The sequence below is a fragment of the Astatotilapia calliptera genome, chromosome 18, assembly GCF_964374335.1.
Source record: "Astatotilapia calliptera chromosome 18, fAstCal68.1, whole genome shotgun sequence".
In the NCBI taxonomy this organism is placed as follows: domain Eukaryota; kingdom Metazoa; phylum Chordata; class Actinopteri; order Cichliformes; family Cichlidae; genus Astatotilapia; species Astatotilapia calliptera.
Genome location: NC_137439.1, coordinates 11,985,241 through 12,006,982, shown reverse-complemented (window position 1 = coordinate 12,006,982; position 21,742 = coordinate 11,985,241). Strand labels below are relative to the sequence as shown.

The 21,742-nt window shown below is 41.2% G+C and overlaps 1 protein-coding gene across 2 annotated transcripts in view; it reads right to left on the bottom strand.

Moving 5' to 3' along the window:
- The window catches only part of LOC113010690 (retinal-specific phospholipid-transporting ATPase ABCA4-like), a 53,197-nt gene that overhangs the window by 18,705 nt on the left and 12,750 nt on the right, over positions 1 to 21,742 (bottom strand). For both annotated transcript variants that reach the window (XM_026149878.2, XM_026149879.2), the window contains exons 8-25: positions 17,524 to 17,613; positions 14,899 to 15,136; positions 13,862 to 14,001; positions 13,124 to 13,240; positions 11,109 to 11,306; positions 9,449 to 9,654; positions 7,385 to 7,561; positions 6,360 to 6,582; positions 5,416 to 5,637; positions 4,700 to 4,904; positions 4,512 to 4,604; positions 3,850 to 4,047; positions 3,198 to 3,375; positions 2,730 to 2,861; positions 2,457 to 2,596; positions 2,237 to 2,374; positions 1,687 to 1,868; positions 1,384 to 1,489 (exon numbers count right to left, since the gene is read on the bottom strand). In XM_026149878.2, the coding sequence (XP_026005663.2) occupies positions 1,384 to 1,489; positions 1,687 to 1,868; positions 2,237 to 2,374; positions 2,457 to 2,596; positions 2,730 to 2,861; positions 3,198 to 3,375; positions 3,850 to 4,047; positions 4,512 to 4,604; positions 4,700 to 4,904; positions 5,416 to 5,637; positions 6,360 to 6,582; positions 7,385 to 7,561; positions 9,449 to 9,654; positions 11,109 to 11,306; positions 13,124 to 13,240; positions 13,862 to 14,001; positions 14,899 to 15,136; positions 17,524 to 17,613 (2,983 nt within the window). The remainder of the gene's footprint in view (positions 1 to 1,383; positions 1,490 to 1,686; positions 1,869 to 2,236; positions 2,375 to 2,456; positions 2,597 to 2,729; positions 2,862 to 3,197; positions 3,376 to 3,849; positions 4,048 to 4,511; positions 4,605 to 4,699; positions 4,905 to 5,415; positions 5,638 to 6,359; positions 6,583 to 7,384; positions 7,562 to 9,448; positions 9,655 to 11,108; positions 11,307 to 13,123; positions 13,241 to 13,861; positions 14,002 to 14,898; positions 15,137 to 17,523; positions 17,614 to 21,742) is intronic.

Below are 21,742 nucleotides of genomic sequence, written 5' to 3'. Positions count from 1 at the left end.
AAATTATTGTGGCACCATAGCCTACTCGAGCATTGTTGCTGACCATGTCACAAAGCTCAGATCATCTCCAACTGCACTCACATGACCGCCGCAGCCATCAGAGCTCAAACCAGTAGAGCACCTTTGGGATTTGGTGGAATGAGACATTCACATTATAGATGTGCAACCAGTAAATCTACTGCAACTGTGTGGTGCTATTACCTCAATATGGACCAACCCAGTCCATCCCAGTACTAGCCAGGTATGCCTAATAAAGTGAGTGAGTGTATGTAAGTCATCTGAATACTGATGACTCCATCGCTGCCAGGATTATAATTATAATCACAGACAGTTCAAACATTTATTATCTCAATTGCCTTTGGCTTTGTTTCTTATATATAACAACACCACAAGCCTAGAGTCAAAAAATTATTCTTCATTCTCTCAGTAAACATAAAGCAATAATTTTGAATAAAATACCTCTGACATACATAAAGGCTGGTTTATTCAAATAATTAATGCATACCAATCAAGTAAACTTCATTTTACCAGATTCTATTAACTCTAACATTTGACATTGTTCTCATGTAACAAAATATATGGAAATTTACATATAATTACATTTTTGAAGGCAGTATTTTGGGCTTTTTTTTTTTGATAGTAATAGTAATAATACCCTTGTCCACATTCATTAAGCATCACTTATATGACTCCACTCATAGATACAGATATTGAGTTAATAACACACATATGATAATATCAGCACCAGTTACTTTATGGCTAACAGTTCAACATTGTGTTGATAGTTGGACCGTGTGGATCTGGTCTTTATCAGTTTAGCTGATTGCCTTTAAACTCTATTTACCAGTTGCCCAGTTGCTGCTAATGATAACATAAGTCAGAGCTAGCATGATAGATGAAAAGTGTAAAAGAGTCGCATATATTCTAGTGTTAAATGGGCCAAGTGGGTAAAAGAGGGTAAAACCATAGCTGAACCAAGCAGAGTCCTGAGAGTCTTGAGAAACTGGGGCTTTGCTTTAAGCCCAATGCACCAATTTTAAAATGTGCTACCTCTAATGTTGCTCTTAGCCAATAGTATTGTTACAGTGACTTCTCTGATATCCAGTGTGGTAGCCGCACCCTTATCCTCGTCCTTACCCTAAAACAAAACTTAACTTGAACTTGAAAACCGAGTTCTACTTTCCAAAACACACCTTGAAGAAGAAAGAGCGAGCCAAAATCCTTTCGTTTTCCAAAACTGTCTTCCAAAATCTACATTTTGTGTAAACTTTGTCTTCAGTGGAACAGAAAAACAAGAGAACATAGACAGACGCAAAAACAAACCAACTCCTGAGGCATTGCTCATGAGGAGGAAGATTAAAGGGATATACGATATCCACTTACCATCCAAAACTCTGTCTAGGTGCTGAAACTGATTCTGAGACTCATCTTTATATCTGGTGCAGATGGAACAGGAACACGAACAGTCTGAGGCACAGTCGCAGTTATTCTGACAAAAATAGAAAATAACACCTTGAACAATGCAAAAGAAGAAAAAGAGGATTTTCTGACTAAAAAGTGAGCAGACAAAAATCACGTATTCTCTTGCATATGTCTGTGGTAGAAACAGATTTGTTTTCTGTGCAGAAACCTGCTGAGATGAGAAGCATTACAGATGGTTGATTAAGCACAAAAGTTCATCCTCACCTCCTTCTTCCTGAGGTCCTTTATCCTCCGTACAAGCGTCAAATAGAAACCAACTCCAAAACAGTTTTTGAGGAATAGGGGGGACCCGCAGCAGTGCAGCTGCCCTTTGGAGATGATGGCGATGCGGTCGCTCAACAGGTCGGCCTCATCCATGTGATGAGTGGACAGGATCACAGTGCGGCCTGCACAAGGAGCGAGCTTTTATCAAAATCTTGGCTTGTTGTACATGAACAAAGTAGTGTGTGATACCAAAGCTTTTCAGTGCTTTTACAGCGGATGCAGAATTTATTGGTTTTATGACTAAAATTCTGTCTTTTGTTGTAGCCACCCAGTTGAATTTTCCCCTTTTGATCAGTTCTCTACAAAATCCAAGTGCCTCAGGGGAGCTGTACAGCTTCAAAAGACTTTCTTTCATTCTTCAGTAAATTCTGGAACAGTGAAAAGTCAACTTGAGGATAAAAAACACCTTTTAAGAGTTACAAAATGAAGTTACTGAGAGAGTTAAAGTGTGGACCAGACCATTAAATGTGACTTTACAGACAGCTTTTACCAGTTCTGTATTTCAGTAAGAGGTCCCAAATGGATCGTCTGGAGTAGGGGTCCACTCCTGAGGTGGGCTCGTCTAAGATGACGACCTTTGACCCTCCGACAAACGCCATAGCCACCGACAATTTCCTCTGCATGCCGCCTTTAATGTGAATAGAACAGATGTTTAAAAGAGATTTTTTTCTCCTGCTTTCTCTCACACACAAAGAGAAACAAGCAATGACCTGAGAGGTTCTGAGCCTCATCATCTTTCTTGTGAGGCAGCCCAAGGTCCACAAGCATGTCCTCGACCTCCCTTTCTGCCTCCGCCTGGGTCCGACCTTTCAGCAGTGAATAGAACAAGATGTGCTCTTCTACTGTAAGACTGGTACAAAACACAGCAGCAGTAAGTGAGACGTTTCTGTAAGAAGGCTGATTGTGAATGATTGAATAACTTAAAAGTTACTAATATTGTTGTTGGTTGTTTAGTTGATTAAATTACCTAAAATAGAACTTACTTGTTAAAGAGGATGTTGTGTTGAGGACACATCCCCATTGACGTGCGTATAATGTCTATGTCAGTTCTAATGTCTCTCCCGTTAATATAGGCTGTGCCAGATGTGGGAGGATAGAGCCCGGTCAGGATGGACCTGCAAAAACCAGAAACAGAGCATCATAAACAGGTGTTACCAACCTTTAAGTAGCTATCAAAATTCAGTTTGAATCTAAACCAAACAGAAAGTTCTGAGTAGATCATTTTTAAAGACTTTTTAAAGACGATTGTCAAGTTTTAATGAAATACCCTTGCAGGGAGCTTCCAAAATGCATAGAGGCTTCTGTGAAAGCCATTCAAATCTGAAATGTTGCTGAATCATTGCCGCTCAGACACACTACATGAATTCCCTTTACATCTTTTCAGTGTGTGTTTTTTAAAAAATCAGTGTACTTTCTATAAGAAACACTCATACAACAACATTTCAGTTTACATTGTCGTGGTTTTTCCAGCCCCATTGTGCCCCAGGAAGGATGTGATCTGCCCATCATAGAAATTAATGTTGAGGCAGTTGACAGCTGGACGAGAGCATCCATCAAAGACTTTCACCAGATCCTGAATTTGCACCCCCATGACAAGGCCTACTGGGTCAGGCTCAAAGAACGACTGGTCTGCATGCAAAAAGAGATTGAAAATATTATCAAAACATGACAGAAATAACACAGTATCTCTCAACGTTTATTTTAATTTGATGGAATTCTTTCTGAAAGAAAGTTTCTGAGAGCACTTAGAGGAAAGAGAGTTTTTAGTCTGATTTCTCAGTATTTTACCTACCTAATACTATTTTCCCTTCCTTTCACTAACCTGACTGAGGCCTTGTCCCAGCAGTTTCCCTAATAACAATATAATTACAGCTTCTAATCAGCACAAATTTGTCATTTTCCGTTTTCCCCTGTGTTTTTCCAGTCTGCTGCAGGATTTGCATGTTTCCACCAGGTGCCCCCAGAGAGTTCCTCACATGCAGTGTGGCATCTCTCTCCAACTGTGTCATTATCTAGTATGCCTTCTCCTTGTTTAGTCTGTGAAGTGTAGTCAAAGTTACTGTTTCAGCATTCTGAGCTTTTCTTCTGTATTTGTGTCATCACCTTCATTTCCCGAGTCCTGGCCGTCCTCCTGGTTTGGCGCTTCTTCTTGCTGTTTCAGCAGTTCCCTCTGTCTCTCCCGCTGCTCCCTCTTACTTTGGTGTTTGCAGATTTTCCTGCTGGCTGAGCCGTTACAGGTGTTTGTCTCTGGTCTGCTCTCGATATCCTTCTCTTGGTTTTCTGGTTCAGGTTTCTCAGGAACTATAAGGAATAGACAGTACATCAGCTTACTAGCATGCTTTTTGATCAAAGTTTTACCAGGCCTATAATTAAAAATCATCACCATGAAAGCGCTGAAGTTACATATTGATTTTTACTCTCCAGTTAAAAAGAAAGAAGAAAGAAAGCACCTAATCTTTTCTTTGTTCAAATAATACACTGCTTTGTTGACCCATCATATGGTTATAAGGACAGTTACTCAAAGTGCAGACACCCTATTATCTGTCTTTTACTAAGCTTTAGATTTTACTTCCAGCTCTGACACTGATGGGATGGGCTGGATGAGCCTTAACTTCACCTTATATTGACATTCAATGGAACAACAACACTATTCCTCTGGTAATAATTTGCCCTTCTAGCCGCAATTTTAAACATAAAGAATAAAGGTAGAAATTCATTTCTTTGACTCCTGTTTTAGTCATAGTGCTGCTCTGTTGTTGACTAACCTCTGTCTGCCGTTTCTGTGTGTGAGGGTTTAGGTCTTTGCCAGTAGGAGGGCTGGAACGGGAAGTAGAATGGCCGACCAATGCCATACTGTCCTAATGGGCAGACACAAATAGTTTGATTTTATTAGTAATAAGCTCATACTATCAATTAATTGCTAAAATACTGTAGAATATAAAGTAAGCCCAACCTGGGAAAACATTATCCAGATACCAGGCCAGGATACCATAGAGGACAGCATCAAAAATCATCATGAGGATGGAGGTGAGAAAGGAGTAAGTGTCTTTCTCCAAGGGGCTGGTCTTAATGTTGTTCCACTGCAGGCCCAAACCCTGCTCCTCATACCGTGACAGGTACTCTGTCCCGAAGCCAAAGGCCACAGGTGACAACAAGCTCTGAAAAACATGAGGGGTAAAAAAAAACAGGATGATCACTCGTTTCATTTGTTGCTAAATATCTGTATGTAGGCATGAAAGTCAGCTGGGTTAAATTTGCTAATGTTTACCATGAGATTTACTTAAATACAGCGCTTAACTAATTTATTAGACTCGTCATAAAACATGACAGCACAAATATTTTTGAAATCTGTTAAAAACTTGTTTAAAACTTAAAATTTTGTTGTTATTTATGATGCAAAACGACTGAATTCATAGAAATTAATCAAGCATTCAACCGCTAAAACAATTCTTTCTGTTCAGAAATGGAAGTAAATAAGAGTAATTTGACATATTTATAAAAAATACACCATATACTGTTGGATTACCCAGTATATGCAGGGGGAACTATAGTATAAACTATACATTAGTAGTTTAATGAATGTGTTAAGCACTGTAAATCATATTTACTATGCTTGAAAAGCATAACTTCAGGTCTGATTTTGTACTTTAAACAAAAAAATAAACATACTGCAGCCAGTTTCATGCTCTTGGTGATGCGGTCTTGCCAGGCAAAGCACAGGATGTGAGGTAGGTAGAGGGTGAAATAAATGATGCCACTGCAGGCTGCTGCCAGGTTGGCCTTGTTGAAGAACACGCTCATCAGAAAACACTGCATGATGGTGGCCAGAGTGAAAGTCATCAGAAAGAAGAAGACAAGGATCGGGTCGCTGTAATGCAACACTTTGCCACCCTGAGATTAAAAAGGAGATATATATAGAGCATGACTATCTCTGCAGCGAGTTTTACTTTCACATTTAAACATGCACATTTAGGGTTTAAAAAAAGGTAGAGAGAGGAAAAACACATAAAATATATGTGTGTGTGTGTGTGTGTGTGTGTGTGTGTGTGTGTGTGTGTGTGTGTGTGTGTGTGTGTGTGTGTGTGTGTGTGTGTGTGTGTGTGTGTGTGTGTTAATATGATCCACAAGAGGGCAGCATTAAACCCTGTGAAACATGAACCCTCCGAAACAACCTTTTGGTATGGCAACCTTTACTATTCAAAAGAGACATATTTAGCAATTTTTCCATCTGTGTGGAGCCACAAAGTATTTTTGGGCCCTATAATTAAGGTCACAGTAATTAAACCTCTCAAGCATAAATTAGTTAATACGAGGATTTGGTATTTAACTGGTTTTTGCATTTTTATTACATTAATAACATGTTAACTGAGTTCAAGAACTAAATAACAAATCTACTATCAAATAAGTTTACTTCAAAACAAAGTAATGTGCCATGCAGGCCACTTTGTGCTGAGGAATCAAATTAAAACTGCTTTGATAGCAAATATAACATATAGGCCCAAGGGTCAAGCTGCAGGTTTGAATAAACATGCTCTTAAGAGCTGACAAAACACCCTCAGTCTTACTTTCAGCTTTTTTTCACCTTTTCTCACCAGCTCTTTGTGTTTTCTTACCATGACAATAGAGGTCAGCAGTACTGTGCTCGCAGTCATCATGAGGAAACTGTCGATGAACCACGTGTACCAAATGACTCCATTGCTGACCCCCATGGCTTTGAGGGTCTCTTTAAGACGGAGCTCCTTTTCCAGCACGATGCTCTTCACTGTCATGGACACAGAGTAGATCCAGGCCAGCACCATGAATATTGGGAAGCAGCGGTTCAGTGTGATCATGAAGCTAGAGTGGAAGTAGGAGAGAGGAAGGAATTAGGATTACACTGATTCTGTGATCTCTCAGCACAGAATGCATTAATCTCAATTTTAGTCAGACAAAAGAGCAGCACGTATTTCCAAAAAAAGGCTGTATTCTAGAGAGGAAATTCAGTGTAGTGTAGTACGCCTACTAGAAATTTTCACACATTTGGTTCCTCCATTGATAATAACTAGAATAGCACTAATACAGACTGCAATAAACAGCAATACCCAACTCTACGTTCAAACAAGAGCCACCAAGATGAATGGCATGAAAGCAACAGCAGATTTTTTTAATTTACCTTTTTACTGTCCTTGGCTTAGCTTTCAACAAACCAGCACTCAAGTTGGCTGATTAGTCTGAAAATGTTTAATTCATAATGTGAGTTTTCATTCTCATTCTACTGTATGTCTGAGTCGGCTTGACTGGGCTTTGAAACCTACTGAAATTCAGTTACAAAACCTGTCCACACAGAAAGAAGTTAAGCAGTTAATCACCGAGTTGGACAGTTATTCAACGCATCTATTAATAAATTAAAGTTCATCTTAACTATACACCAATTTAGGTTAAATTGAATCAGTTGCATGGACAGTATATGCAGGAGCATCATTTTTATTCTGCAATTAATTGTATATTATTCTATTAATAATAGGTTTTGCAGCCCTCTAAAGCACTGTTACACTTTCTGATGTGCAGCAAGTGCTTTATCTATTTCTTTTTAAAGCTTTCTTAATGAAAAGACATATTGTGAAATATGCTGCAGGACTGCAGTGACTGGTAAACTCACAGGTCATCTACGTAGCATGGATATGGCATCTGCTGGACGTAGACCCCGAGTGGCCAGTCGTTGCCTGTGTGAATTTTAATGATGCCGTGTTCAATCATATCCTGCAGGTAAGCAAAACCTCCCCAGATGTATCTCTGGTCCTCCATGGGGTCTGCTCTAGGACCAGGATCCCAGTACCTGAGAGAGAGGACACAGAAGAATGAAAGATGTCCAGATCTACGCTATTATGGTGTTTGTCATCACATCAGAATAATATATAAGTTGTTGTAGTTGTATTAAATAATCCCGGCCACAATCTCCACTGATTTTCTTTCCACCATAAATTATCCTAAAGCCAAAGTCTTTAACGCTGTGCACACTGATTTTACTTAAGCGGATAAGTCTGACTCAAAGCTCTTTTACAATCTGATTATTCAATTGTATAGCGGCAGGAGTCCCACTGCTTCCATTACAGCCTGCTGGTGTGCTGCAAACAGCTAAATCTGCTTGTTCACCCCGGGGGATATTGACATACTGTCTGCTTATGAAAAAGAGATCAAAGAGAAAGGGGAAATGCATGTAAGAGCTACACATGGTTGGATGAAAGGGCAGGTATGGAACAGCCAAAAACCTTTGGAAGACAGCGAGAGAAGCTTTTCCTCTGGGGAATGTCACAAATCCATATAAATTGCCTCATTAAAGTGGCAGTAACAAGATTTTAAAAAAATCTAGGACCAAGCTGACAGGGATATTTAGTGCTTTAAATGATATTGGTTTTGATTTTAAAATGATATTGATGGATCTAATCAATTTTATTTCTACTTTTAATTAAGTACAATTAAAGCCCATGAATGGCTTTTGTTATTTGCCAAAGATGTTTATTATAATTGCGAGCTCTTTGTTTGGTCCCAAGATAAATTAATTTAAACAGTAAAGAGGAAGTTTTTCAGATATTTTTGGCATCGAAAAAATAAATAATTACTCCAATGAAACAAAAGCATCAAAAACATGGGTTAGACTGCAAGGACGCTTTACTTTTTCACATGTTGTGCTCAAAACTGTATTTTCTTTAAACTACTGCACAGCAGGAAAAACTGTCACACAAATCTAAATATTCAGACACTTTATTCAGCTTGTTGCTAAAGCACCTTCGGCTTTGAAGCAGGGTTTCCTTGCTATGACACAGTGATTCCTTGGCTCACGACTTTCTGTCATTCTTTGAAAATCCTCTTAGTTTTTGAGGGACATTTTCAGGTCTCTCCAACAACCTACTCAGGGACATTCACAGAGCTGTCCCCAAACCACTCCGGTATTGGATTTATGTGTCTTTAGTGTAATTATTCTATTTGGAGGTGAACCTTCAACCCACCTTGAGGTCTTGAGCCCAGTGGAGTTTGTTTTCATTTAAAGCACAGAGATGGAAGATGTCTCTGTGCTTTGCTCCATTAGCTCAATTCCCTCAACCCTAACCATTCTCCCTGTGTTGGCTCTAAAAAGAAAATCCCACCCCTGCATCATGCTCACCATAGTGCACTGTTTGGGGTGCTTTCTCCAGACACGGTGCTTAGAATTGATGTCAGACAGTCTAATCTTGGTTTAATCAGACCAAATCACCTAATTTCTACTTTCTGACAGTCCTTTAGAAGAACTTTTGTAAACTACACGCAGGTTTTCACTTTGTAAGAGTTGCTCACCCAGTTGCTTAGTTTGATCATATAGTCACCCTCTTGAATCCAAACCTTTTCAGTTTAAGAATTATAGAGGTCACTCAATGTGCTCTTGGGAATATTAAATGCAGCAAAGCCTGGGCTACATTTCAAGGTCTGTCGACTGAATGTTTCTTTTTCTTCCATCCTTGTAATCAGTTTAAAGAATTTTCATAATTGTGGAGGGGGACTGAGTGCAAATTGATCACAAAAGAACATCTAATTTGAACACTTTTAGCTTGTCAGTGCAATATAAAAAAATGTGAAAAGCTTCAGGGATTTGGATACTTTCTGAGTGCAGTGGTTAAGGTACAACAAAAGCTGTCATTTAGCTTTATTTTAGGGGGTTACAAATGTTGAGTAGTCATTCATTACTGACCTGTCTTTGATCTTGTTGGTACGCTCCACCGCATCAATATCCATGCGGATCTTGTACTTGACATGCGGCGGAACACTTGTGGTCCAGGGATACAGGTCCATGAAGACCACGCCAGCCCAGAACTTGTTCTCCTCCAGCAGGTGCAAAGCCTCATGGATCATCTGGGACTCGTCTGTGTAGGCCACAAACTTATCCAGACTAACGCACTGCAGACAGAGAAACATGGAGGAGGATGTGGATTTGTGTTCATAAGAAGCAGTGAAACAGGGCGATGATTTAGCATTTAGCAAGTATAAATATTTATGTTTTCATGTATGTGTAGTTACTGATGCCTTTTAAGCAGTGGTGTTGTTCAATGTGCTGACAGAAGAAAAAATATATAACCCTTTCTTCTATAACATCTAAATCGATGTAACAGTATGCAAGTGCATGTACGATTCTAATTAGATTATGCATTAGATTAGATGCTGAACACTATAACTACCATGAAATACTGGAAGCAAATCGTGTTTCCTTATTTTCTAAGCATCTATTTTCTGAGCTGAATCCTAAATCATTGTTGTTGTTTTTATGGGTTTTTCAGTGGAGTAATCTGGCCACATGGGAAAATGTGAGCCAATATATTCATGGTGCAGTGGCAAACATAGGCATGTTCATATATGCAAGCAGGAAAGCAAAATCCATTTAATGTACACACACTAATCGCAACTCTCATTTTCTCACACACACTTGCTATATTTATTTACCACGTGTGTAATTACCATGTGAAACTCCCACTATGTACACCATAGATACAGCTCTCTAACCCCACTCTCACACTCCCATGTAGACCGTGTCTAATGTCCTCATTCACATTACTGTACAATACCCCCAGAGCACTCAAAGACAGACAAGAGATCACTTCCCATTCATCTTTATGTGAACACACAGTCACTACACAATGATGTTCTCTCAGAGATGGGCTGAGAAGAAGGAGCCTCACTGATACACATGTTCCAATAGGATGCCAGTGTGAGAAACATACCCCTGACAGAGTAAGAGGACCTCATGCTAACTACAGCAGTTATCCTATGGCCCAGTGATTACTGACAGCTATATCTAATTTGCTAAATCCCCCTGGATTGTTTGTGGAGCTCTGAAGGGTCTTGGCACTAAACTAGGAGACAAAGGGTAGATTGAGGTGCCTGCAATGATAGGGCTCTTTCCAAAATCCAAACCCTACCCCCTTTTAATCAGACACAAGAAGAGAGCGAAGGCGTGAAGGATGGATAGAGTGATTTGCCCTCTTTTATGTAGCAAGCACAGGAGTTTGTTTGAATGAAGTGGTGTACACTAAAAAAGCACTGGGTTTTGAGGGGGGTGACTCATTCCCATCTACTCTCTACTTTATCACTGAATGTACAATGGAAACAAGGGAAGGGGGTGACAGCAAACATGTTCTTGCCACCTTTCAGGCTGCTGTATGGAAGAGCTGTGCTAAGTGGTTGTGCCCTGTGTCAAAAAGCCTGGCACAGTCTCCAGGAAGAAGACCTGGGAGACAGACGCTCTTGTCTGTAGAATTTAGACAAAGCCTACCAAAAAGGCCAAATGCCTTGTCATAGGAATGTGCAAAATTGAGGAAAAAAGTAGGGAGACACAGAAATAGAGACAGGTTACTAACCTCTCCATACTGGTTGAACATGTGTATGAGCTGGTCGGTGATGTTAAAAATGTTCCTCCAGTCAAAGTTTGGCATGCCCGCCTCTCTCTCTCGCTCTGGTCCATTATAGAGGAAGTTGAGAATGTCTTTTGTGGTAAATTCAGTTCCCACCAGACTGTTGTCCATGAAATGCATCACCGTTGGGTTCCTCAGTGTATCCTTCAGTGAGAGAGATTAGAGTTACTGTGCATAATAGAAATACAGTACAATACATGCTCATGTAGAAGAAAATGTTTGATTCAGGTGGCTACATAGTAGAGTAAGGAGTAAAATTTAACATTTTCAAGGTTGTGCTGACCAACCTTATGTTAGAGGCCATAAATATGAATCTCTAAATATCAGGAGTAATTAACTGGGAACAAATTATCTATGCTAGGTAGACATGGACATAATGTGGGTGGACATAATATTCAACTAGCTAGTGCTTTTAAATGTATCTGGGGGGGGCGGTTAAATAATACTAGTTATAGAAAGACTTTAAATTTGCTTTACTAGGTTTGAGGTTGCTGACTGACAGCACACACATAACCACAAACCACTCAGTCACAGAACTGAATCAGATGGTTGAGTGGATTATTCAGTACCTGACAGGTGGAAACTAACACAGGCAGCTGTAGCTGGTAGTCATCTATGAAATATCACCTGTTAATTCAAGTCACCGAACTCATCCATGTTTGGGGTCCCTTCAGGAGCATTTTTAATGCAAATGTCTGTCTTGCAGTGGGGTTAGGTTAATTGGTGATTCTAAATTGCCCATAGGTGTGAATGTAAGTGTGAATGGTTGTCTGTCTCTCTATGTTAGCCCTGCGACAGACTGATGACCTGTCCAGGGTGTACCCTGCCTCTCGCCCTATGGTAGCTGGTATAGGCTCAAGCCCCCATCATGCAGCTGTGGAAGATTTTTTGGCCGCACATCTATGTTGTGAATCTGCTGTTCAACTAAATCCCAAAGGTGCTCGACTAGATTAAGTTCTCGTGTCTCCGGATGGCATTTGAGTACAGTGAAGCAACTGTCTTGTTCAAAAAAACAGTTTGAGATGATTTGAGCTTTGTGACATAGTCAGCAACAATACTCAGGTAGGCTGTGGTGTTTAATTGATGGTCATTTAGTAATAAGGAGCCCAACATGTGTCAAGAAAATATCTCTCACACAATTACATCACCACCAGGAATCTGAAATGTTACGAGGAAAGATGTTGTTTATGCCAATTCTGACCCTACCATCTGAATCTCACAGCATTCATCAGAACAATCAGATCAGGCAACATTTTCCCAATCTTCAATTATAATGTTGGTGAGCCTCAAATTGTTGCCTCAGTTTCCTGTTCTCAGCTGACAGGAGTGGCACCCAGTGTGGTCTTCTGCTGCTGTAACCCATCTGCTTCATGGATTGTGCAATTATAGATGCTGTTTTGCAAAATGTATTATTTGAGTTACTGTTGGTTTCCTATTTGATTGAAGTAGTCAACACAGCATTTTCACCCAGAAATGCTGTAAACACTAGAGATGGTTATGTGTGAAGATCCTGGTGAATCAGCAGTTTCTAAAACACTCCACAGTTAAATACTACTCTTCTTCAATCTGATGCTCAGTTTCTACTTCAGCAGGTTGTCATGACCATGTCGGCATGCCTAAATGCATCAAGTTGCTGCGATGTGTTTGGCTGATTAAATATTTCCAATTACAAACAGCTGAGCAGGAGTACTAATAAAGATGCCAGTATCAGCAGTGTATATATATATATTGATGCAGCTTGCTAAAAAGCCTGCTAGCATTAGCTGCTTTTTTTTTTGTTTTTTTTTACTTTATTTTATTATCCAAGTAATGAAATGAAGGGCTCAAAATAGGATTTCACAAACTAATGGGTGGATTCACAGTGGCTGTGTCCATCTCTTTATATAATGTCAGTGGTAGTAAGGAGAGTTGATGTGCAAATGTGCATTAAATTAGTGTGCAGGAATGTGCAGTAATCATACCCTGATCATGTTTATCTGAACGCTGTTTTGGAAGAAAGCCCAGAGTTGAGGTCCCACCTCTTCCCAGGCCTTGGCCATATTTTGGAGCCTCTCTAGCTCCTCAAAGGTTGTGTTGGCCTGGACAAACACAAATACACACATCCTATGAAAGTTGAAAAATATTTCCAGAGTAGTACAACAAAAGCATATTTAACACACAGCGGTCGCGTTCTGTGCTAAATACACTGTCAATAATGAGTTTGGTGGAAGTGTCAGTTGTTAAAGGATAGTGTCAGTTAAAAAAAAAAAAAAAGAGATATCAAAAAAGTCCACTAACACTTTATCTAAGGTTTAAGCTGCAACATACAGCGGATAACAATGGAATGTTACATTATGTAATTTGGCTACATTCAAAACGCCGCTCAAAACTCTCGAAACCCCACTCTGTTTTGTGTCAGGAGGATTAAAAGAGACATAACAGATCTGTTTTTCCTTCCACTGCCGCGCCCCCACACTTACACTGAATTCTCTCCCTCCTCTTCCCATCCCTCACATTGCATCACATTACCCCTCACCCCCATCACCGCCACCATCCCTTTGCTTTCCTCTGCTTCTTTAGTCAGCTCATTCCAAAGGTGGGTGGTTGGTTTGTATGCATCTACACTGATACTGAGTGTTGAAAGAATCACAGAAGTGGGGCAAAAGTGAGTTGGAAAAGGGAGAGAGGTGATGGGTCAGGCTGGAGGTGGTCTCACTCACACTCTTTAATATCTTGCGGGCTGCGGGGGAGTCGGGGGTGTAAAGGATCTTTCCCATCAGCAGGGGCTTGACTGAATTCCACACAATTTTCGTGACAGGGTTGGACTCCAGGGTCTGCATCAGGGCATTGCAGAAGGGAGCTAGGGGTAGGGAAAGATGAAGAGAATGAGAAACAAATGGTATTCATATATAATAATTTTTCCTTATGGCCTCCATAAGTCTCAAGCATTCAGACGTAATAAATGATCAACTAAAGAATCTTAATATTAAAAAAAAATAGCCAATCAGAGCATATCAGCCAACCTTCTGGAACAAATTTTGCCTTTTGAGGCAAACTCTGTCCAAATGATAACTGATTGATCTAAACATCTTTCTTTATGCTTGTGAAATTAGTTCTGTCCCACCTTCTCATGCTAATGAAAGCAAACGACATGTAACAAATACACAATAAGCATAGGTAAAGACTGCATTTGCATAAATAGAAATAAATACGTGAAGTAAGAAGGTGTGTTTTTCTAATATTTAACTATATCTGACTGGTATTTTTTTCTTAAGTCACACTTTAATTACAGCACATTTATTTCTTGCTTCATGTTGAATGAAACTATATGATGAAAAGCACTGAACGAGTGAAACTGAATGGCCGTTGTAGTATTTTCTTTCCAGGTCAACCAGTCACTGCCAATCTAAACTTTTCATTCCAAATGAAAGAGAGGTGTTTGCAGGTTGTGTAAGCGTGAAAATGTATAACTCTGTGACATTTGGACAATCTGAATGTCACAGCAGGCATCAGAGCTGTGACATTTTCATAAGTATGTGTTGTGATGCAAACTTGTGATATTTTTTACTCGTTGTTTTAGATTTCAAAAAAGTCATACTATAACTACTTGTGGTGTCTGCAAAACACTATCATATATAGCGCTATCATATACAGCAGGTACAGGTATATTTCTGTTTCTGTGATTTTTATCTGTAACAAGTACAGTCTTAATACTATATTTGAGTAGAGTATTTTTTAAAAATCCCTCTTTACTTACTGGTAGTATCATCATAGGCATAGTTGTGGTTTTTGGTGCCATTGACCCCCAGAAACACCTTATAATTGTTGTCTTCATACCAGTTGAAAGACAGGACCCTAGAGCCCCCACCCTCAGGATATCCACAGAAGAGACTTGACACGCTGGACATCAACTGGGTGAAAGAGGAAGGACCCCCAGTTTGGAACAGGGAGGACACTGCCTTCATGAGCTCCTGAGAGCTCTCCTGCTGCATCATCTGCGCAAGACAGAGAGGCCCAGTTAAACTTTTAAACAATCCGATAGTCTGCAGCCATGAGGCTGTATCTATACAGCAGTGCTTCAATATTAGCATGCTAACATGGTCACAGTGAACACACTCTGCAATTAGCACTAATCACAAAATGCAAAATACAAAAAAGGTGAGCCCAAATCAAACGGAAATTGGATTTTACTGGTGGAAAGGTCAACAAAGCAGAGCACATCCTAAAAAGTGAGTTCCCTGTACACACAGAGAAAATGAGATACTGGTAACACTTTACATGAAGTAAAATATGTGTAAACTATAAAATCAAATTCAAATTCAAATTTTATTTGTCACGTACACAGTCATACACAGTACGATATGTAGTGAACATGATTAATAGCTTATATTTACAAGTTGGTTACTCGGATAACACAAGTCGGGAAATAGGATTTACTATCGTCAGAATAAACTAGGATTTAAAGCACCTTTAACCTATAAACTAGAGTTCAATCACCTCTGTCTAATATACAGTACACACCCCTAACACCAAATGGTTTATATGCTGTATCTCAAACCCTGACTGGCTGTTAGTTTTTAAGTTTTATATATTTTTTTGTCTGGCGTGTCTGTTGATCATTGCTGAGAAGTACGACCAAACATTTTCTGGCCTACAGCAGGATGAGTAACTATTAGGTATTGCTGGAAAGTGTAAACAATCCATTTTGAGTTATTTGACCTTCATCAGATAATTATACACAGATCAGGGATATTTATGTTTGTCATACTCATTCATGCCCTGTGAATTTTTAAGTATAAACGGTCACAAGAAAACAATAGCTTAAAGATAAGCAAAGAAGTTGGACAGAGCTGAGCTGCAAGGTGGATTAAATATCCTCCTATTGAGAGAACAAAAATAGCTTCAACCAGGAGAGCAATTCTCCCTGCTACATGTAATTTCCTCTGTGAAGATAATGAAGGAGGCCATCAATAATTGTATTGCATGTTGCTCCTACATGTTGGTAGGACTGAGTTCCTCCAGGAGCGTTTTGGTTCAAATCATATTTGGATTTATTAGCACGGGTCATCACTGATTTGGCTCCAGAGGTGAGTGATGAAAATGGCTCTTTGATCGTTTATGACTCCTACTCAAAGCTACCTTTTACATGTGGACACGCGCAGACATAAGCATGCTACAACACACCCCTCATGTCTGTCGCGCTCACTCCCTCTTCCTCTGTTTCCTTGTGTATTATTTCTCGCACAGAAACATCCACACACACACTGAACTGAAAGGAAGAAGAGGTGGGTAATGAGAGCTTTTGGCTCGCCTTTCTGTCACCACGGTGATACGAAGGTCCCACCTACAGGATGTGTCACCTCAAAAGAATGTCCCTCTTTTCCTCCCTCCCTCTACCTCCCACCCTCCTCTCTCTTTCTCTCTCACCCCTGGCTAAGGTGATGATGGGATACGCTCTCCCTTGGGACAAACCGTGAACGTGCCTAAACACACATCTCAGTCACAGTGATTTGTGTGTATGTGTTGCCTGATAAACACATTATTCTACTCTATTGTGTTACAATGCTGTTTTATACTGTTTGTGCTTTTTGTTATATATAAACCAATGCATCCCATTTCATTATGTTCTACCGTATTTGTTCTAGTCGACTCTCTTAGTTTTATTCTATTTTAGTCTAATATTTTAGATGTGTAATAACGTATCAGTGTTTCTGTGTGGCTGTGACTTGTTGACAACATGTCAGCATACTATGTCTCCTTCTTCTGACTTTAATTGAATAGTGATAGTTCTTGAAAGCTGATTTTATTATTTTTTATCATCCATTTTCTTTTTACTTTTTCAGTTATTTGTTCATTGTTTGATCTGTTGTACCAAGTGTGAAATAAATAAATAAATGAAATGAAATGAAAATTATCTTCTCATTCATACATTTTTTTCTTTCATTTGCGCAAGTGTGTGTATATGTGTTTACATTTCCATTCCACGTGTGTTCTTCTTGTAGAAAAAAAATGTAATCTACAGTATCTACTGTATTCTCTTCAACCCTGTTCTATTCCATTGTAGTTAGTGTTTCAGATCCATTCATTTATAATGCATGTGCATGCATATACATTACATGTATGCAGATACACAACAGGCATATTTTTAGCTCACAAAGCACTTGCAAAAATGTATTTTTTAACACATACTGTACATGTAACCCTCACAGTATTGAGCACATCATTCAGCTTCTTCTGGGAGCGATTCTTGAACGGGGAGCAACGGAAGAGGCGAGTTTCCTGCATGACTAAAAATACTAGTGCCTTTGATACTGAGGGCTTGAGAAGAAGAAGAGACTCAAGGAGCAGAAGAGAAGGGATGGATGACATTTGGACTACTTACATCTTGGATCTTCGCTGATGTTGCCTTAAAAGCCTGGCCCCAGAAATGCAGGTCAATGCCCACGGAGCTTCTGTCCAAAACCTGAGGCATCTAGGGGGGAACAAAACAGGAGATCTATTAAAGTAAAATGAGATTATTACAGATAAAGGGGGATTTAAACACAACTGGTCCTTTGTTCTTTTATGTTATAACCATTACTGCTCTTTTTAAATCATATAATATCTCAGCTTGTGACTTGTAAATTCATATCTGGTCACAAGTGATTTCCAGGAAACTTCCAGGAATTTGAAGCAATACACTACTGGGCAAAACCACATCAAACGCACAGAAAATGCCATATTTTTTTTAACCTGTGCTAAACTTGAGATCCACCAATTGTTTGATGTGGAACTACGTATTATAACTCCCCTACGCATCCTTCAGTGGCATTATCTTCTTGAGAAACCATTAACAGTAGGTGTTAGGAAATGACTGGTCAGGGCAGGAGTGCTGAGGGTAAGGAAACCAGGAGTGCCAAGACAAACACACACACACATGAGATATCCTTCTTCTCGCATTCTTCGTGCCTGAATTTCAATGAACGAAGGAAGGAGGGAGGCAGTATGGTGAGGGGGATAGAGAGAAAGCAAGGGAGTGGGAAGGGAGGGCACTGAAAAGTTGATGCAAGAAGGGAGTCAAGAGTGTAATGATGGGAGGACAGCTGCTATGAGACCAAGGTCAATGTGGTAATGGGCATGATGTGCGATGGAGTTAACGAGTTAAATTAAGAGATCAGATTTCCCACACATAAACTGTCTATCCATCCATTCTCTTATGCTTATCCTTGTCAGGGTCGTGGGGGGGCTGGAGACTATTCCAGTTACCATAGGGCAAAAGGGGGAATTTAAGGTTCTAGGTCAGATTTTTCATCTCTAAGATATTTGACAACATACATCTCTCAAGTCTAAATATAGGGTAGTCTCTAATTGACCCTAATTTGCAAGCTATTTATAGCAACTTCTTCACTATTCCAAGGATTTTCTTTTAAAAAATGGTAATTAAAGCCACAGCAACACTGTGAAGATGCACTATTTGTCAGGTTTTTAGCAACCATATAAACCAGGTTTGCTAGAAGCTATGTTGACTCAAAATATATGTATGAGAAGTGGCATCCTGTCTTACAGAATACCACAGAGTCTGCAGGCAGGCTCTAAGCCCATTAAAGAAACAGGCCAAGAAGGATAATGCCATGTAAACTCCCTCAGCCAATCACCTGACTCACCCAGGCTGAACAACACAGACATATGATAAAGAGAGAGTACAACATTTACAGCTGGACATGCAGTGAAATGGAGTTTTTGACATTGATATCATATAAATACGATGCAATTTATAAGATGGAAGAGTATGGACAGAATGACTAATTTGATTGTCAATTACAGTGTCAGTTACATATATTCCAATAGCCAGGTTTCCTGTCTCAACAAACAAATCTTTTGTTACACGTTAGGAAAAAGATTTTTCCTATTGCGTAAGCTAACACTAGTTATACACTGTTAGCTGTTTAATAATGTAAAAAAAAGTTCAGGTGCATTTTGTATATGCGAAACTTATCATTTCAGATGAGCGTGAGAGTCCCTGCTGTTGTTTTGTGGATCTTATACTCTTTGTTTCACTATTTGTGTGTGCGTGCAGAACAAGGAGACAAGGGACAAAAATGAAGATAACATTTCTTGAGTTGAGGATAACTTGCTCAAATAATCACAGGTGAATACAAGTGTTATTAAAAAAGAAAGGGTCTGTTTTAGTCCCAATATGCTTTTAAGATAATCGAACATTTCTAAAGAGAGCCAGTGCCTAAAATAAAACCAGCAAACACTTCTACAGACTCCCCTGCTAGAGCCAGCTACTGGGCCTCACGTGCAGCACTGATATCTATGCAAACCTCGACATACATGTACAGTTTCTACAGAGAAGATTTACTGGTATTGTAGCACTTTTGAAGCTTTTGGAGGACAGTACCAATTCAGCTCAGTTCAATTCAATTCTGGTTTATTTAGATAGCACCACATTTGAACAACAGTCCCCTCAAGGCCATTTATAGAATAAGGTAACAACTGTACAGTATTCTGGAGAAAGCGCCAACAACCAGCCCCCTGTGAGCAAGTGCTTTGCAGCAGTGGAAAGAAAAAAAATACTGCCTTCTAACGAGAAGAAAGCTCTGGCAGAACCAGAGTCAAGGAAGTGCAGCCATATGCCACAACCCGCTGGCGGGGGAGAAAGAGAAGAGACGGGCAAAACACACACTAAGGGAGAGAGTAGACAAAAATGTAATGACATGCTGCAGTGGTATACAAACACATGGTGAGTAAGAAGAAATGAGTGGGGAAGTAGTCAGTGTATCACATGAAGTCTTGCAGTTGTCTGAGCTTACAGCAGCATAGATAAGGAATGGTTCAGAGACACCTATTCCAGCCCTAACTGTAAGCTTTATCAAAAGGGATCCTAACCCTAATCTTAAAACTAGAAAGTGTGTCTGTCTCCTAAATCCAAAGTGGGAGATGGTACCATGCGAGACGGGGCTGATAGCTCTCCCTCTACTTTTGGAAACTCTAAGAGCCACAAGTAAGCCTGCAGTCTGAGAGTGAAGTGCTCTGTTGCAATCAAATGGTACAATGAGGTCCTTCATATACGATGAGCCCTGCTTATTCAGAGCTTTGTATGTGAGGAGAAGGATTTCAGATTAAATTGTGGATTCATTATGAAACCAGTAAAGAGACGCTAATATGAGAGAAATGTGATCTCTGTATGAAGTATGATCTGTTAGTACTCTTTGGATAAACTTGAGTATTGTCAAGGGTAGTGTCGTGGATGAGAGGAGGAGGACCCAAACGCTGGACTCACAGGCAGGTAGGTGAAGGTGGATGTTTATTGCCGAAGGAGTGAGCAAACAGTACAGAGGGAGGAAATGGCTGGCTGACTGAATGAATGAACTAAGGACTGACTGACTGACTGGACATACTGACTGGACATACAGACGACATCAGACATACATCATTAACATCAATGACACGACAGAGAACTGGTGAAACCGAGGAACTTAAATACACAGGTGGATGATGACAATGATTGGAAACAGGTGAGTACAGGGCTGAACATAATCTGACTAATGACACGGGAGACAAGCTGACACGGGAAAAAACAGGAAGTGAGAACATTAATGTGGTGAACCAAACTGAACATGAACAAACTGAAATCACTGGGTCAACGACCCAGGAACCCTGACAGTACCCCCCCCCTCCAAAGGCCGGCACCCGACGGCCAAAAGAGAAAGAAAAAAAACCAGAACAGGGCGGGCGGAGGGGGCCCAGGACGGAGGGACGGAGTCCACACCAAGACAGTTCAGGTGGGCGCCCCCGTGGCCGAGACGAGACAGTTCAGGTGGGCGTCCACGCGGCCCGTGGCCGAGACGAGACAGTTCAGGGGGCCGACCGTGCGGAAGGCGACGGCGGCGACGTGGACATAGTTCGGGGGGCCGGCCGCGCGGAAGGCGACGGCGGCCACTCAGGCGAAGAGGGTCCGGGGGCCGCCCACGACGGCGATGGCGCCCGGCCAGTGGCTCAGCCAGCGGTCTAGAAAACGGCCGTTTAGCTGCTGGACCAGGCGAGGCTGAAGGCTCTGAGGCCGAAGGCTCTGAGGCCGAAGGCTCTGAGGCCGAAGGCTCTGAGGCCGAAGGCTCTGAGGCCGCAGCAGACGAAGGCTCTGAGGCCGCAGCAGACGAAGGCTCTGAGGCCGCAGCAGACGAAGGCTCTGAGGCGGCCGCAGACGAAGGCTCTGAGGCGGCCGCAGACGAAGGCTCTGAGGCTGAGGCCGGGCGTGGGTGCAGCTGAGGCCGGGCCGGGCGTGGGTGCAGCTGAGGCCGGGCCGGGCGTGGGTGCAGCTGAGGCCGGGCCGGGCGTGGGTGCAGCTGAGGCCGGGCCGGGCGTGGGTGCAGCTGAGGCAGAGGCCGGGCCGGGCGATGCAGGCGCGGAGGCCCCTGGCCGGAGACAGGCAGGGCCAGTAGGCGCGGAGGCCCCTGGCTGAGGAGCGGCTGGGCCAGTGGGTGCGGAAACCCCTGGCTGAGGAGCGGCCGGGCCAGCGGGTGTGGAAACCCCTGGCTGAGGAGCAGGAAGGCTCACAGCTGGCTCTGGGTGCTGTGGCTGCAGGTCCGGGAACTGGACGGGATGGTGGACAGGTGACT